The 19,354-nt window shown below is 40.9% G+C and overlaps 1 protein-coding gene across 2 annotated transcripts in view; it reads left to right on the plus strand.

Moving 5' to 3' along the window:
- scaper (S-phase cyclin A-associated protein in the ER) overlaps positions 1 to 19,354 on the plus strand; it is a 133,531-nt gene that overhangs the window by 22,999 nt on the left and 91,178 nt on the right. For both annotated transcript variants that reach the window (XM_029757625.1, XM_029757627.1), the window contains exons 2-6: positions 9,676 to 9,793; positions 10,944 to 11,020; positions 11,245 to 11,442; positions 15,638 to 15,738; positions 18,999 to 19,115. In XM_029757625.1, coding sequence (XP_029613485.1) covers positions 9,676 to 9,793; positions 10,944 to 11,020; positions 11,245 to 11,442; positions 15,638 to 15,738; positions 18,999 to 19,115 — 611 coding nt within the window. The remainder of the gene's footprint in view (positions 1 to 9,675; positions 9,794 to 10,943; positions 11,021 to 11,244; positions 11,443 to 15,637; positions 15,739 to 18,998; positions 19,116 to 19,354) is intronic.

Here is a 19,354-nt window from a genome sequence, read left to right on the forward strand (position 1 = left end):
GATCCTAGGCCCCACGCTCTTCTAAATTTACAAAAACAACAAAGCTCTGGCATTAGGAAGCTCTTGCATCCATTTACGTATATAAAGTGGATTTGGCTATTTCAGCCACACCCGTTGCTGACGGGTGTATAAAATCAAGCTATCTCAATAGACAAATATTGGCAGTAGAATGGCCTTACTGAAGAGCTCAGTGACTTTCAACGTGGCATCATCATAGGATGCCACCTTTCCAACAAGTCAGTTCGTCAAATTTCTGCCCTGCTAGAGGTGCCCCGGTCAACTGTTGGTGCTGTTGTTGTGAAGTGGAAATGTCTAGGAGCAACAACAGCTCAGCCGCGAAGTGGTAGGCCACACAAGCTCACAGAACGGGACCGCTGAAGTGCATGAAAATCGTCTGTCTGCCGTTGCAACACTCACTACCAAGTTCCAAACTGCCTCTGGAAGCAACGTCAGCACAACCGTTCATCGGGAGCTTCATGAATTGAATTTCCATGGCCGAGCAGCAGCACACAAGCCTAAGATCACCATGCGCAATGCCAAGCATTGGCTGGAGTGGTGTAAAGCTCACCGGCATTGGACTCTGGAGCAGTGGAAACTCGTTCTCTGAAGTGATGAATCACGCTTCACCATCTGGCAGTTCGACTGACAAATCTGAATTTGGCGGATGCCAGGACAACGCTAAGTGCCCCAATGCATAATGTAAAGTTTGGTGGAGGGATAATGGTCTGGGGCTATTTTTTCATGCTTTGGGCTAGGCCCCTTAGTTTCATTGAAGGGAAATCTCTACGCTACAGCATACAATGATATTGTTGACCATTCTGTGCTTCCAACTTTGGGGGAAGGCCCTTTTCCTTTTTAGCATGACAATGCCCCCGTGCACAAAGTGATATCCATACAGATATGGTTTGTTGAGATCGGTGTGGCACAACTTGACTGGCCTGGACAGAGCCCTGACCTCAACCCCATTGAACACCTTTGGGATGAATTGGAATGCCGACTGCGACCCAGGCCTAATCGCCCAACATCCGTTCCCGACCTCACTAATGCTCTTGTGGCTGAATGGACATAGGTCCCCGCAGCAAAGTTCCAACATCTAGTGGAAAGCCTTCCCAGAAGAGTGGAGGCTGTTATAGCAGAAAAGGGGGGACCCACTCCATATTAATGCCCATAATTTTGGAATGAGATATTCGAGCAGTTGTCCACATACTTTTGGAGAAGTAGTATATGAAATATATTTGAATATGAGCTGGATTGCAGGTCTTCTCAATTAGTTTATATTAGTTTGGCTCGTTAGCATATTTAGCTAGCAGGCTCCATTCGATATTACTTGTGCTAAAAAGACGATAATTTTTAAGTGCCAAAAAAACGTGGAATAAGTAAAGGCTGTGATATTTTTTCCCTTAATTGTTAAGAGTCAGAAAATTTGGAATAAGCAAGGCTTCGATTTTTGGTAAAACAGATGGAAAAGGGGTCTTAAGACTTTCTGGTAGATGTTGTCTAAGGTATTAGAAATACATAAAAACACGATAATGTTGACGTAAAGACCCCTGCCAACTAATAAACACTTATATTTGGTTTTCGATAAATGATTTGCCTTCTGTAAACATTGCCTTATGCCTTGTGGGGTTTTAGTAACAGAATTACACCTTTAAGATATTGAGGGAGGATAATGAAAGTTCACTGAAGTAAGTTTATGAATAATTAAGTTATTAAAACGCAATTCTGTTATGAAAATCGGTAACAGAATTACAAAAAATTCTTACAGAATTACTGCAATTGAATTAGCTACAATGGGAAATAATAGTTACAAACCAGAGTTGGGTCAACTGCTACTGTCCTCCCTTCCACTGGCGTACTGTTATGTTCAGCAAAAAAAAAAGTCCCCCTCTTTTTGTCATATAGTGGTTAAATCAAGACTGTTTTCAGTCTGGACAACCCCCTCACTCTCTGCCACTCTCTCCAGTTAATGTCACTTCTCCTGGGTCTTACTGAAACCTACCATGACACCTACACCCTACCCTCTTTCCATTTACTGTAACACGCATCCTCACCCACTGAGCACCGACCAACACCAGACATCAATGGACGTTGAAAAGTAGTTGAAATTTACTCAGTACTCCCTGTCGGACCAAATCTGAACCAATCATAGACGTTTGTTTCACAAGTTTGGACAGCACAGAACATTATGTACTGTACTAAACATTTCTACTTTACTGTAGCGTGCTGTGCTGTGCAAACTTGTGAAACATAGACGTGATTGTTTCAGATTTTGTCTGGTCCGGACCAAACAAATGTTGTCTTGTTTAGGGGCGGAGCTTATTACAATAATAGCCAGTGTGTAGAATAATACGCAAAGAAGGATATTTCATATTTCTACATTTGTGTAGCTTTTCAAGATACATCACCATGAAGAGAATGACATTCATGTCCTTAATTATGCGTTTCTGTATAGTACAGATCTGGTGCCCATGATGTAATTCAGTTACTGGCTATAAATCCACTTCACCTTTGGCTCAATAATGTGATCACATATAAAAAAAACTAAAGGAGATTTTCCCTAATTCGGTTACCAAACTTTGATCTACACAGTTCTTCCAGTAAATGTGTTTTTGTGAAATTTGCTGTGTAAAGTGTTCCAAGTCGTCCTTCTGCATTGAGTTGTATAGTTTGTTAAACTTCGATTTCAATGGTTTTAGTTTAGTTTGGCATACACTTTAAAGTGAGTAATCTGAGTCAAAGCGTTATTCTTTTACTGTGGAATTGCCCAGTTATTATGTAAAAAAAATATGAAAAAAACATTTTGTTACTCACTTTAGGTAGGTCAGTTGTGTATATTCCCGAAGGACATGAAATAGTAGCAGACCAGGACACAGCTTGCTGTTTATGCATGTTTAAAACCTAGTGAGCCATATCAGCATGTATTCTGTCAGCATACTAGGATACTGTAGTGTGGGAGGTTCACACTGAAGAGATGGCATGGGCTTAATTAAAAGATAGAAGTACCACAGTATTGTCAGACACTTCATATAGTAGATATAAACGGTAGTGTTCTAATTTGTTATTTTGAACAGTGTCGTGGAAATAATGGTCTTGTTGTAGTCTTTGTGAATGGTAGTGTCTGTCAGTGACAGTTGAGACTCAAGAACAATTTGTCCCATGATATGACTTGGGATAGAACCTTGAGTCTGGTTCAAGCCACATTTTTAATAACCATGTCCAAATGAATGTACCAATTTGTATAGTCTAATTGTGTTACCAGTAGATTTGACTTTGTTATCCACCAGGAGATAATTTAGTGTTTTAACATAAAATAGAATGTCGTTGTAAGTCAACTCTTCTTTTATTTGGAAAATATGGAATGAAGTGAACAACAATCCAGTATGATATTACCATGACAACAACCATACTTCTATCCACAGTTTTTATGTGAGTAAATTCATACCGTATAAAGAAAAATCATGACAGCTGTAATGAAAACGGATGTTTCGGTACAATTTTATAAATGCCAACAGATAATTTGTTTGTTCGACATGGTGGGATTTTTGTGTTGGTAAAATGAATTATGCAACAATTGGAAAAGGCGGTGGAAACGCCTTTATGGGCAAATATTGATATAATAACCATCATATCGAAGTACTTGGAGTCATGCGATGACATGGTATGTGTGTGGTCCATATCCCATTACGACTTGGGAAACAATGCAATTTATTAGGCTACAGATGCAAATGAAATAAGTTATGATGAATTTCACAGGGTGGTGAAAGTGCACAGTGATCTTGATGCTACTTTACAATAAATATCGAGAGTCTGATTCTGGTGACATGATGATCGATGCTTGACTGCCGTTTTGACAAATAAAATATTCTCACTCTTATCCATAATAATCTCATGTAGACTAACCTAGCAGCACAGCCTACCAACACTATCTGCAGCACAGCCTACCAACACTATCTGCCAGCTGTTGGCTGGAGTACACGTGCTAAGACCAGAGTAGGCACATTTGCTATTTAATGCAACAGTTGTGACAAAACTATCGCTTGATTTATTAGCAAATGATTTATAATAATTAGAGGTTGACCGATTTTAATTAGGGCCGATTTTCAAGTTTTCCTAACAATCGGTAATGGCATTTTTGGAAGCCGATTACATTGCACTCCACGAGGAGACTGCATGGCAGGCTGACCACCTGTTACGCGATTGCAGCAAGGAGCCAAGTTAAGGTGCTAGCTAGCATTAAACGTATCTTATAAAAAGCTAGCGTTAAACTTATAAAAAACTATCAATCTTAACATAATCACTAGTTAGCTGCACATGGTTGATGATATTACTAGTTTATCTAGCTTGTCCTGCATTGCATATAATCAATGCGGTGCCTGTTCATTTATCATCGAATCACAGCCTACTTTGCCAAACGGGTGACGATTTTAACAAGCGGATTCGTGAAAAAAAGCACTGTCGTTGCACCAATGTACCTAACCATAAACATCAATGCCTTTCTTAAAATCAATACACAAGTATATATTTTTTTAAACCTGCATTTTTAGTTAAAAGAAATTCATGTTGGCAGGCAATATTAACTAGGGAAGTTGTGTCTGGCTCAATGTGAACTGTGTGAAGAACATTTGTTCCTAACAAAGACCGTAATTCATTTTCCAGAATTTTACATAATTATGACATAACATTGAAGGTTGTGCAATGTAACAGCAATATTTAGACTTATGGATGCCACCCGTTCGCTAAAATACGGAATGGTTCCGTATTTCACTGAAAGAATAAACGTTTTGTTTTCGTAATGATAGTTTCCGGATTTGACCATATTAATGACCTAAGGCTCGTATTTCTGTGTGTTTGTTATATTATAATTAAGTCTATGATTTGATAGAGCAGTCTGACTGAGCGGTGGTAGGCAGCAGCAGGCTCGTAAGCATTCATTCAAACAGCACTTTCGTGCGTTTTGCCAGCAGCTCTTCGCAATGCTTGAAGCACAGCGCTGTTTATGACTTCAAGCCTATCAACTCCCGAGATTAGGCTGGCAATACTAAAGTACCTATAAGAACATCCAATAGTCAAAGGTATATGAAATACAAGTGGTATAGAGAGAAATAGTCCTATAATAACTACAACCTAAAACTTCTTAACTGGGAATATTGAAGACTCATGTTAAAAGGAACCACCAGCTTTAATATGTTCTGAGCAAGGAACTTAAACGTTAGCTTTTTACATGGCACATATTGCACTTTTACTTTCTTCTCCGACACTGTATTTTTGCATTATTTCAACCAAATTGAACATGTTTCATTATTTATGAGACTAAATTGATTTTTATTTATGTATTATATTAAGTTAAAATAAGTGTTCATTCAGTATTGTTGTAATTGTCATCCTCCGGTATTGGCGTTAAAATAATAATCGGTTGACCTCGTATGTATCAATGTATGTACAGTTGAAGTCGGAAGTTTACATACACCTTAGCCAAATACATTTAAACTCAGTTTTTCACAATTCCTGACATTTAATCCTAGTAAAAATTCCCTGTCTTAGGTCAGTTAGTATCACCAGTACATTTTAAGAATGTGAGATGTCAGAAAATAATAGTAGAGAATTATTTCTTTCAGCTTTTATTTATTTTATCACATTTCCAGTGGGTCAGAAGTTTACATGCACTCAATTAGTATTTGGTAGCATTGCCTTTAAATTATTTAACTTGGGTCAAACTTTTCTGGTAGCCTTCCACAAGCTTCCCACAATAGTTGGATGAATTTTTGCCCATTCCTCCTGACAGAGCTGGTATAGCTGAGTTAGGTTTGTAGGCCTCCTTGCTCACACATGCTTTTTCAGTTCTGCCCACACATTTTCTATAGGGTTGAGGTCAGGGTTTTGTGATGGCCACTCCAATACCTTGACTTTGTTGTCCTTAAGCCATATTGCCACAACTTTGGAAGTATGCTTGGGGTCATTGTCCTGACTGTTGTCTTGAGATGTTGCTTCAATATATCAACATAATTTTCCTACCTCATGGTGCCATCTATTTTGTGAAGTACACCAGTCCCTCCTGCAGCAAAGCACCCCCACAACATGATGCTGCCACCCCCGTGCTTCACGGTTGGGATGGTGTTCTTCGGCTTGCAAGCGTCCCCCTTTTTCCTCCAAACATAATGCTGGTCATTATGGCCAAACAGTTCAGATCAAATCAAAGTTTATTTGTCACGTGCGCCGAATACAACAGGTGTAGACCTTACAGTGAAATGCTACTTACAGGCTCTAACCAATTGTGCAAAAAATGTATTCGATGAACAATAGGTAGGTATAGAAATAAAACAACAGTAAAACGACAGGCTATATACAGTAGCGAGGCTATATGCAGTAGCGAGGCTATAAAAGTAGCAAGGCTATAAAAGTAGCGAGGCTACATACAGACACCGGTTAGTCAGGCTGATTGAGGTAGTATGTACATATGGTTAAAGTGACTATGCATATATGATGAACAGAGAGTAGCAGTAGCGTAAAAGAGGGGTTGGCGGGTGGTGGGTGGGACACAATGCAAATAGCCCGGTTAGCCAATGTGCGGGAGCAGTGGTTGGTCGGCCCAATTGATGTAGTATGCACATGAATGTATAGTTAAAGTGACTATGCATATATGATAAACAGTGAGTAGCAGCAACGTAAAAAGAGGGATTGGGGGGCACACAATGCAAATAGTCCGGGTAGCCATTTGATTACCTGTTCAGGAGTCTTATGGCTTGGGGGTAAAAACTGTTGAGAAGCCTTTTTGTCCGAGACTTGGCACTCCGGTACCGCTTGCTATGCGATAGTTCTATTTTTGTTTCATCAGACCAGAGGACATTTACGATCTTTGTCTCCATTTGCAGTTGCAAACCGTAGTCTGGCTTTTTTATGGCGGTTTTGGAGCACTGGCTTCTTCCTTGCTGAGCGGCCTTTCAGGTTATGTTGATATAGGACTCGTTTTACTGTGGATATAGATACTTTTGTACCTGTTTCTCCAGCATCTTCACAAGGTCCTTAGCTGTTGTTCTGGGATTGATTTGCACTTTTCGCACCAAAGTACGTTCATCTCCAGGAGACAGAACGCGTCTCCTTCCTGAGCAGTATGACGGCTGCGTGGTCCCATGGTGTTTATACTTGTGTACTATTGTTTGTACAGATGAACGTGGTACCTTCAGGCATTTGGAAATTGCTCCCAAGGATGAACCAGACTTGTGGAGGTCTACAATTTTTTCTGTGGTCTTTAGCTGATTTCTTTTGATTTTCCCACGATGTCAAGCAAAGAGGCACGGAGTTTGAAGGTAGGCCTTGAAATACATCCACAGGTACACCTCCAATTGACTCAAATGATGTCAATTAGCCTATCAGAAGCTTCTAAAGCATGACATCATTTTCTGGAATTTTCCAGGCTGTATAAAGGCACAGTCAACTTAGTGTATGTAATCTTCTGACCCACTGGAATTGTGATACAATGAATTATAACTGAAATAATCTGTCTGTAAACAATTGTTGGAAAAATTACTTGTCATGCACAAAGTAGATATCCCAACCGACTTGCCAAAACTATAGTTTGTTAACAGGAGATTTGTGGAGTGGTTGAAAAACGAGTTTTAATGACTCCAACCTAAGTGTATGTAAACTTCCGACTTCAACTGTATGTAAATTATGGCACACGAGACACATTCACACCTGCCTGAGTGGACTAATCCATTGCGTACTCTGTGGGGTTGGCTCACCAATAGTACATTTACAGTTAATTCCCATTTCTAATCTACAATGTTTGGTTAAGGTAATTTCTGTTAATGCATTCAATATATTATTATTACAGTCGTACGTTATTGTAGGTGTGGTCACGTTGTTTGCAGATCGCACAACCTAGGCTACACCTGTGAAATTAACGTTTTGGTTTATTTCATTCCATTTATGAGTTGTCAATGTATTGTCTTTCGTTTGGAGCGCTCCTGTCAATCTTGAGTAAGGACACGTACCTGATTACGCATATAAAAGTAGGGCTAGCCTACCTGGCCTGTGTGCAAATGTAGGCCTATAAATATGCCCATTTGGGGATCTGATACTATTGATTTATTTATTATCAATAGTATCTCTATGTGGCACACCCATAGAGACTGCCAGAGGTCTGGACAACAGGCCCTCCGATTTCTGATTGTCTTAACTAACCATCACGGTGGAGCTTCTCAAAGTCATTTTTCCTTTGTCTCGAACAGCAAGTAAACAAAGTCTGTTTTTACATACATTGAGAATGACAATAGTTCCTCAACGTAGCCTATTTAAAAAAATATTTGCAGCTCTCTCCCTTTTCGATTACCACTCAGCATGAAAGGGGAAATATCATGCTCTCATCCGGTGGAAACTAAATAAAATAGGCCTACCTGAGCTCACTGACCTGGGAAACTCTGAGGACCCAGAATATGTTCTACAATATTTCAAGTTTACTAGCACTAGCTTCAGGCTGGACCAAGTTAATCCAATACTTGATACAATGTTTCAAGTTCCTTGCAGACAGGCCATGCACAGCCAATGTGATTTATAGGATATTTATATTCCTCATGATATTTTCTACCTGTTGGCTGCAATGTTTTTTGTTGTTGCCTTTATGTAGTCTATTTTTACATATTGGCAATGGCAATAGAAGTTACTTTTAGATTTGTATCATTTTCACTGTTGGCGCTGGGAATGTAAGCATTTCGCTACACCCGCAATAACATCTGCTAAACATGTGTATGCGACCAGTAAAATTTTATTTGACGCACAGATTTTTATCCGCAAGAAGTCAGTTTGGTGGAAACACTCCACTGGTGGGAAAATGTAAATATTTTCTTTATGCGGATTTTAGAATATTCGCATGAAAATCTGTCGTCAATTGGATAGAAACCTAGCTAGTGTCAAAAAAACTAATTTATTTTGTGGTTATGGAGAACATATACCTAGATGCCAGGCTTTCTCAGTAGATGGAAACAGCAGTCTTTAATTGGCATTGCAAAGTGGGACACTGCTTATAAAGCAGATTTTCTTTTGGCATTCATGCATGGGATCCTCTAGACCGTGTGTGTGTGTGTGTGTGTGTGTGTGTGTGTGTGTGTGTGTGTGTGTGTGTGTGTGTGTGTGTGTGTGTGTGTGTGCGTGCACATGCATGTGTGTGTGAGGGCGAGAGAGGGGAAAAGAGAGGGCGAGAGCAAGCTAGGAGTGAACGAGAATTTTGGCATGACTAACTCAATGTCACATGAGGTGCCAGGGCCCAGAGTTCAGAGACGTCTCTATTATAACACAGTACTCTGCATTTATGTATTATAAGGCATTTGATGCCCCATTCTAATTAAAACCCATAACCTAGAGACTTATGTGTACATGTCCTCCTGTTACCAAGCAGCATAACATGCTGGTGTGAAGAACCACATTGTGCTTTTCAAAACTTCACATGCTTTATCTGTCCAGTTTGGGACAGGTCTCCACAGATGGCCATAAAACATTTGTGCACATTCTCTTGTGTAGCCTAGTCTATATGTAGGCCAACCCTGCTGCATAAACATTTCCATCTGCCGTACAGAGCACCAGCTTTTATCCACAGCTTGTTGTCAGTGTTATAAACTTGCCCATGTGTAGTTAGGTTTTGGTATTTGGTACCATTTGACGTGATCCCCATTTTGTCTGCAGGCGTCTTTTCAGCGCTCAAACAGCCATGACAAGGTGCGGAAGATTGTTGCAGAGGAGGGCCGTGCTGCTAGAAATCTCATTGCCTGGAGTGTTCCTCTAGAGAACAAAGAGGAGGAAGGTCAGTGATGTCAAAATGCACACAGGCACACTCACATGCTAAAATGGGGCTTTCAATACTATGTCAGATTAATGACTGTCTTAATGTACACAGTGTTTTTCGCCAGATATATTTTTTTGTTATCTTGGTGGGTATGGAATTGGTTGGATGGGCAAACTCCAATGTTCACCTCCAGTGGCAGGAGCTGATGTTGACTTTTATAGTGCATGAATCAGAGGGCATTGGGGTGAGGAAAAGTCACCAGTCCAGACACTGCTCTTAGCTGTAATACAACATCTACTATAACAAAATTACATCCTCAAATTCACCTCTGTTGTTCTTTCGATTGGCCCCACATCTATACTACCCCTCACTGAGACGACTACAGTAGATAGATTAGAGGTTGCCTGCCCTCTGATATTTCTATATTTGAGATGGTATGCAACTTTGCATTAGTGATTCCAACTATTTAGTTAAACTGGTGTCAAGATGTACACTGATAATATGTTCGTTAGTCCCTCATCAGTTTAAACATATCAATATGACTCTGATTTAATGAGCTTCACATCCACTGACTAGGCAGAAAAGTGGGGGCTGTTTTAATTGGTTGACGGAAAACTATCAGTTTGCCCCGCTTTTAAACAACACGATTGATTATGATTAGGAACATGCATCAATTAGCCCAGTTAGTCCTTTGAATGAACAAAGGCAGAATATTTCATAACCGGCTGGATAGGTTCTGCAGTGGGTAACTACAATAAAGAAGAAAGATGTTTAATCTGTGATACCAATAACCTGCTCTTGCTCACAGCTTTTTCATTGTAACAGGGTTGTTTTTCTACAGTATTTGGGCATTTTGCCAAAATAAGCACCTTTTACCTACTCTGAGAATGTTGGGCAGAGAACAGCTTGAGAGAGAACGTTTTTCTCTTGCAGGGCTTTGTTACAGGCCTGTGTTATGTAAGGTGTGTGTGTGTGTGTGTGTGTGTGTGTGTGTGTGTGTGTGTGTGTGTGTGTGTGTGTGTGTGTGTGTGTGTGAGGTCCTGCACTTTCATGTTTAGTACCTCCCTCAGGCCATATTCTATCTTTGGAAAAATGAAGGGTGACCAGATCAATGTAAAAGCCATGTGTGTTTTTCAGAACTAAATGTTTTTATTTTTATGTTTCACAGGGAAGTCTAAAACTCATACCAACACCCATTTGAGGAACCAGCGGATCAACTCTGGTCTGCACAGGAATAAGAAACAGGTGTGCATAACACATCATCAACTCTTAAACTAATGGGGATAGAGGACAATATTAGCCCACATATTCAAATTTTGCCACCCTTTTATAAAAAACCATAGTAAAAACTAAAGATGTGTGAAATGGTTTGCTCGCTGCTATTTATTCACCTTTACCACTAGAGTGCGTTGTAGACGTAGTTGCATCCTATGATTTGTCTCAAGTCTCCCCTCCTGCTGTCTCCACAGAATGCAGGCCTGGACAGCAAGAGTACAGCCGGGGCCTTGCTTGAAAAGGGAGCAGAGAAGAGCCCCTCCAAAGCCAGGCAGCCGCGCAAGGTGGACCTGCGAGCACGATACTGGGCCTTCCTCTTCGACAATCTGCGGCGGGCCGTGGACGAGATCTATGTCACTTGTGAATCTGACCAGAGTGTGGTGGAGTGCAAGGTAGGGACTCAACAGACTGTCACCCAACACCTCCTGTCATATGTTAACTCTAGCTACTTCAACAGGGTCCTTCTCAACAAGCTCATAGATGATAAATAGAAGTAGTTGGAGGCACTGCAGAGCACCACACTTCATCAACACTAGAGGGAGATATTGAGTTGATAACGGAGGTTCTCCCTCTCTCACATTCCTGTTGTTCTCTGGTTAGTGTCAGAGGGGCCTTTGAAGGCTTGCTGGTGAGAGAATTATCACAAGGCACTCTCCTGGGTCTGGCTGGAGGGGGTGGATGTTGATGACATGGTGTAAACAGTGTGGATTTGTGGCGTGTGGTTTTCTAGGGTTGTGCTAGTGGGCTTGGAATGGAGGCTGGGCTGGCCGACTGGAAGGGAAGCCATGCCGGAGTCTCTGTTTGGGGCAACAATGAATGTGAACTGAACAACTGAAAGGATAGGCTACTGATGGCACACAATAAGGATATTGGGATTTGTTATGAAATTGTTGAAATTGTTGCTGCTTACAACTGAGTTTCATTCCAAAACACTATACATCCATTTTCAGGAATATTGGTAAATTAGCTTTTATTGTTAAGAGTACAAAAATAAATAATGAAATAGTTTGGCGTCTTTTCACTCTCTAATCATAACTGGGGTTGTTCAATGTATTTTTAATTTTTTTTTTAATCTATCTCTTGATGGCTTCATTTCAGAGAGACACAAACGTTGTTGTTTTTTGCAAAATGCTCTATATTATCCTCCTCACTCTGAGAAAGTAGTACTACTGCTATGTTTACCAGTCAAATGTAACAAATAACTACATTTATTATAAAGAAATGTACAAAATGATACATTTGACATCAATATTAAAAAATATATATATAATTCAATACAATATGAGATCTATATGTAAAATATTTCAGATTTGACATTTGAGTCATTTAGCAGATGCTCTTACCTAGAGCGACTTACAGTAAGTGGATTCATCTTAAGATGGCTAGGTGAGACAACCACATATCACAGTCAAATATACAGGACACAAACATTCCATTCCAGCTAAACAATGGATATATAGCATTTTGCAAAATAACACATTTTCATACACATGTAAAATCTATTAATAAAATATCTTATTTTACACACACATGAAGGTAGCCCCATAAGCAATCATTTCTGATGAAAAAACACAAATGTGAAATATTGGTGGATATAGCATTTTGCCAATAATCTCAACTGTTATCAGTGGTGTACACATGGCATGGTATGTTGTTGAGTGTCACTCCAGCAGCACACTAATGCCCTTGTTTACTAGGCAGGGCCAGTAGTGTAATACTGCTTCAGGACTGTCCTGCCATGTTGATCTGGCTTTGCTCTGCTGTATTGATGAGTCTGCCATGCTACATTATGCTGAGCATGGTTGTGGTGACCACGTGTGGTCAGTGCTGGAACACACTGCCCCTGCCTGTGGTCTCCATGCTGACAGTGGGGCTGTGTGAGATGTAGTCTGGCTGCTGTGTTGTGTTCTCACCCCAGTGAAGTCTAATGGGCTGGGCTCATATCCCCGTCAGTCCCACGACTCCCACCCAGCCAGCCTCAGCCCGGCCCTAATGGACTGACTGACTCTCTAATAAATGATTGAATTAGCTGGAGGGGAAGCAGAGTGCTCTGATACCACCCGGCCACAATCCCCTGGAGTGGTGTAAATCTGCACTTTGTGCTCTCGCACAAACACAAACAGGCCCACTGCGCTCTGCCACCCACAGGCACATAGCGCTGGCCTGGTGATGTGACATCACTTTGTTCTCAGGCCTATAGACTAGTTTAGACATTTAGAACTGTGGGGAGAGTTTGATTGTGTGCTTCTGTTGTTTGAATAAGACTAACAGACCAACAGATATAGTTCAGCCCCTTCCTTCATCAACACTGGCTCCTCCTGGGTGGGACCCTCCAGCCCCAGCCAGGAGAGCCAGCCCATGCAGCAATCTGATTTATGCTTGTATATTAATAACGCCCACATCTCTTTAACCCACAGCCCCCAGGTCTAATTAGTTATTTCTTATAAACCATTTGTTCCGTCTGGGCCCTGATTTATGCCACATCATACTACGCTACCATGCAGGGGAGGAGAGCTACAGTAGAAGGGCTCTACTGCATCAAATGATGACATTGAGGAAGCTTCAAGGAAAAAACAAACATGATTTGGCACAGAATATATTGTCAGAAACTAAAAGTGAAATTGGATGAACTTTCACTCTACTAAATGTTTTTAGCATTTCATTGTTACTGAAATGACCATGTTTTTACTGTTCATCAGGCTTCATATAGCAGGTTTAAACCTTTATGCAGTTCTCAGGAAATCTTAAGTACTTCTATTTAGGTGAGTAGTATTTGTCGGCAAGTGTGTTGGTTTGTGTCGTGAGCATGGTTTTCAGTGCCCTTCACGCAGTGTCACACCAGGCAGTGCCTCCCTCTGTCCTCAGCTGTTGCTGCCTTCATTATCAAATGAAACCAGCAGCAGAGGGCCTGGCTGGGGCTGTTAACTAGCTCTAATCAGCAGGCCTGCTGCTGGACACATCTTTCACTGGGCTGACTTCTCTATTAACTAAAAGCACTGTGAAGCTTTACTCTCAATTACCACTCCCTCCCATACTCCCCATCAATCACCAGAGCTCTGCCTGGGCTGACTGCTGAGGAGGGGACAGATGGGCTATAGTCTTCATAAGCCAGTATGTCCCCTCTCTGTCGGTTTCACTAGAGTGCTGGGCGGAGGAGAGGACTGGCTCTAGCCTTCACAACTCACTATGTCCTCTCTGTGATAAACAAACATGAACCTCATCTCTAACAAGTAGTGCACATACATTGTGATTTGTTTTATTTGACCATGTCAGATGACCTATAATAATTAAAGAAATATGACTCCTTATGTAGCCTACCAGTTTGACTGAGTTCTAAGATTGTGTATTTCGATAGCCACCTTCACAGAGGATGGGAAATGAACAGTGGGTAGAGTGAGATTGGGTATCAGATGGACAATAGGTTGCGTCACCGGACTCTCCCTGTGCCAGGAGCAAGAAATGATTACAAGCCAATTAAATTTGTCTTGGCCCCTCTGGTAATGTCATTGGTAATTTCAGCCCCACCTCTTGTGGTGGATCAGTGGTGCAGGGAGAAGTATTTTTACTGAGATGTTTTTGTCTTCTCTTGTCATGGGCTGAATAGAAGGGCCTCTTACCTGTTTGTGTGGGTGAGATGTGCTCCACTGACTGTGACTGGGCCTGGCCCAGATTCCCACTCCTCTGTGTTATAGAGGTGCAGGGGGCGTTTGGGTTACCTGAAGCCCCAGAGTGCTGTGAGAATTGGAGCTGGATAGAGCCTCTGAGATTCTCCACAAATAGAGACAATACACAGGGTGCAGAGATCTGTGCCACTTCTCCCTCACTATGGCTGTTTCCAAAGTTAACCTATTACAAGACCACACTGAACAGTCTGAACTGAATTTCAAATCATAATCTCTAAGACAAAGTAGTTTCTCATTGTACTGATATTATATGTGGATGATTGCAGGGGCGTCAAGCATCTAAAAAAATCTTAAGGGACACAAGGTATGTAAGGATGGCTGGGGGGTGGTCCGGAGGGGGGCTCGGCCCCCATCCGTAAGTTGTTAAATTTTTCAAACACATGAAACAGCTTTTTCCTGCTATCTAGAGCTATAATCGTATTGTTAATTCTATCTAAGCATACCTCTTGAGCTGTCTTTACCCTCCTGGCTGGTGGTTCTTTTTTTAAAGAAATTAAATATGTTTCTTTGCATCTCTGCTAAAATCTGGGTAAAGATTTAAAGGAATGTGAGTTTTATTCAGTACATTTAGTTATTCCTTGCTTTTCTAAAACCTACGAACCATGCCAGCTAACATGGTTAATCTAGCTACTCTAACCTGATTAACAGCCTGAAATGGCTTCTTGGTAGCTAGGCTAGTTATGAGGTTGGGAGATTGGGAACCTGTCTGGGCTAGCTAAAGCATACTTCATAAAATTGACAAGTGGCTAGTAGTGTTACAGAAGAGAAAAAAATATTGGACAAATCTGAGTGGGCAAGTACCCCTGCGCCCCCTATGGGCATGACGCCTCTGGATGTTTGTGTGATTGATGATGGATACACTGAGATGCCTTCGTCTGTCTGAAAGGTGTTTGTCTTTATTTAGGAGGTGCTGATGATGTTGGACAACTATGTGCGGGACTTTAAAGCTCTCATCGACTGGATCCAGCTGCAGGAGAAGTTAGAGAAAACAGATGCCCAGAACAGGTGATCGATCGATGTCTTGCCTCTCTCTTTCTCTCTCACACAGGTGTGTGTGTGTGTGTATATATACATACACACACACACACACACACACACACGTGCCCCTACCCTGTCTCTCACGCCAACAAAGTTGAGAGATCACATGGACACCAAAACACATTGAGACATTAGTTTACTGTAATAGAGAAGTTAATTTTTCAAACCATACCCTTTTTATGTCTCAACTACTCAAATTGCACACAGAGCAGACACTACTAAAACGAGAGTATCAATGAACATTGATTCTGGAAAATGAACGCTCAGGTTGTCGTACGCGGCATTGGGGTACCACGTACCGCTAGCAGCATTTTAGCCAGACTGTTATACTAGCTGTCAAGTCTGATTATAAATGTGCAATGAAGCATAACACCATTTTCTATAAGGAATTGGCAACTCGTTCTCATTCTGATAAATAAGTTAGGCCACTTGATTTCAACATCTGACCAAAGTGGACAGGCTAACATGTTTTTCAAACAGTTGGAGACAAACAGAAGGGTGTGTTCGTAACAATTCAACTGTTCAACCTCGTTAGCTAGCAAATAGATCCAAGTTGGCTAAACTTGAGATATAAAGATTAGCTGGCTAAGCACGAGCATGTGGACTTGAGATTGTTGATGAGACCTGTGTTATTTTCTAGAGCCTAATGCCTGCTACAAGAAGTTAGTCATTTATTAGTGAATGTGCATTATGTTATGGTTCTAGTTAGATTTGTAACAAAAAAGGGCATTTTCATAGACAGACTTGAAAGCTAGATCCATGATTATTACAACAACTAAAAAGCAGGTTAAAATATATAAACACACTATTAGTGGGTCTTATGGTTGTGGAAGGCTTATATTTAGCCTAGGTATAACTTCACAAGCCCTGAATTCATTAGATTATTGCTGACTGTTTGAAATGCTGTGTATTTTACCTTTAATTGTGCAATGCTTATTTAGAGAGAACATACACACAATCGAAATGTATATCGTGAATCGCACATAAGTTGAACAAAATGTAGATATGATTTTTAGGCCTTATCGCCCAACCCTAGGCTGTCGGCTAATCAACCGATTACAGATTCATTTCCACTTCATATTAACTAGGCTACTCTATATTTAAAGGTTTCAATTCACTAGTCAGTCGAGCCCTCTCTTGCTGGAATGACCGATATGCATCTTCTAGCGATCTATTGATAGGATAGACACCTGTCAGTCACAAAGCGAGTGACGACAGAGAAACGCAGTCTGCTGTCTATCCCGCCTCCCTGTATAATGTTTGTGTGCTGGGGTTGGTTGCAGTCAAATTTTTATACACGGGAGAGAGCAAGATGCTAGTGAATTTGTATGTCCCAGGTAATGTAAGCGGTAACGATGAGTCAAAATCCACGATTTAGCCTAATATTTCTGGCATATTCACGTGTTTCACATAGCTAGCCTTGGAGTCTTGGAGCATAGTAAGCTATTGACTGTGCTTTGACAACTGAACAGCAAGTGTTGACTAGTTTATAAAAGCTGTCGAACTGACTGGATAAAGTCGATCTCCCATATCCCTTTGCCATTCAGAAATCATGCAACGTGGTTACACTATGTCCATGGTATCGCATCCGGACAAGTAAACCAAATGATTTCCCAGGTTTCCTTTCCTAGGATGATGGGACTTGCCAGACAGTGACTCAAAAAAGAAAGAAAAAGACAGACGCTAAAGTGAGCGACTCGTCTTGTCAGTGTTGCCTATCGAATCTGTGAAAGAGACATTTATTTGGCTCCCTGATTTGCATAGCTTACTGGTAGGTTTCTTGGCGATTATCTTTAGATAAATTATGAAAACATTCGATGAAGATGGTGAATCATCACTGCACGAACAATAGGTAGTGGAGAGCCTCATTCTGGTCCAAATACTGTGTGATAATTCGGGCCCAAACGGAATCCAGGCATTACAACGGAATTTAACAATATACATGTTTTTATTGACTTTAGTAAGGAACCAACTAAATGTATTGAAAATGTTTTAATTTTCCCAAGTTTATCATAAGACATGAGCAGAATGCATCAGTGATAAGTATTTGCTGTAACTTTCTAAAGAGGCAACGAGACTGTCCCTGTGTGTGTGTGTGTGTGTGCGCGCGCGCGTTGCGCGTGTCTACCACTTTGTGTAGCCGTTAGCGATGATGCTAATGAAAACAGTCTTCTGGTAGATGGAAAGTCTTTCCCAAAACCTTCTCAGTTAAATCTTAACTACAAAGTAGCCTATCCTTACCTGACAGAATATCAGAATTATTTTCATCAATCCAGTGGGTATTTGTTTAGCAAACTCTACCATCATGTGCGCTACAAAAACACTGCTAAACAACAGCATCTTGCTAGGTGCCCACTTGAATTAAAGGATAACTACACCCACAAATCCAAAATTCGTAGATTTTTCCCAGACCTCAAAAGTAGTCAACAGATGTGGTTTAAGCATTTGTGGATTTAGAACATCTCGTTGTGGACTTACAACATCAAATGTTTGTTTTTCTATTATAGGTGGGGGAAAAAACTGAAACCTGGAATAACAAACTTTAATACATTTTTCAAGATAATATGGGCTATTTACAAAATATTTCTGTTTTAATAAAACACAGTTTGAAAAACAAACATCATTGTGGCCATTCCTATCTTGCAATAAAACCATTCCTATCTTGCAATAAAATCTAAGACAGGTTAAATGTTAAAGGTTTAATGTTCTCCAACTTAGAAAATAGTCCTGATCATATAGAACTAGACAATATCCAAAACAAGACATTAGAATGTACCAAAATAGAGCTCCTTCGGCCAAAAAATCCTTTGCCCCGGGGCGCCTGGCTGTTTCTATTTGGCTGGGTACTCGCACTGCTTTCGCTCTCTGTCTCGCTGTCACTCGCTCTCACTCTCTCACCCCCATCGCTCCCTGAGGGAACCTCTAAGTGACATCTCTGCTCCATGCCATTGAGTCACAAACACACTGGATCAATGGCTTCTCTTTAACACAATGACCACAACACCTGTTAATTGACTAAGATATAAAAATCCAAGCTTTATGTTGCCTCCCAATTTGTACATTTTAACATAGACTGTTAATCAATCAGTCAACCTTTGTTTCTGTGTTCCATTAATTGAATTGTTTTTAGCTAAAGTGAGACACAAATCTCACCCTGAACTATGGTACTACAGTATATTACAAGTTTATGAAAAACATATTAATTTCTTTGTCCCCTCTGATTCCAGACCCACGTCTTTGGCTTGGGAAGTGCGTAAAATGTCCCCAGGTCGTCATGTGTTGCCTAGCCCCTCATCGGACAGAATGGTCCCTTCTCCTAGTGCTCGCCGTGCCCTCAACTTTGGGTAAGATTTTTCCATCTCACTTCTGGTTCAGTTGACAGCCCTAATCTCCACTGTTTCTGATCTGAGCTCAAAGTGCTTACCATCATGTTTATGTAATGACTGACAGTCATTATGAACACACAGCAGTCATCAAAATCCCTTGTTGTTTTACTCCCCATCAGCACATTCTGGGAAGCAGTACAATCTGTTGCACCTCAGCATCTTTCAGCTGCAGCCTGGCTGACATTACGTGTAAAATG

The sequence above is a fragment of the Salmo trutta genome, chromosome 7, assembly GCF_901001165.1.
Source record: "Salmo trutta chromosome 7, fSalTru1.1, whole genome shotgun sequence".
Lineage (NCBI taxonomy): Eukaryota > Metazoa > Chordata > Actinopteri > Salmoniformes > Salmonidae > Salmo > Salmo trutta.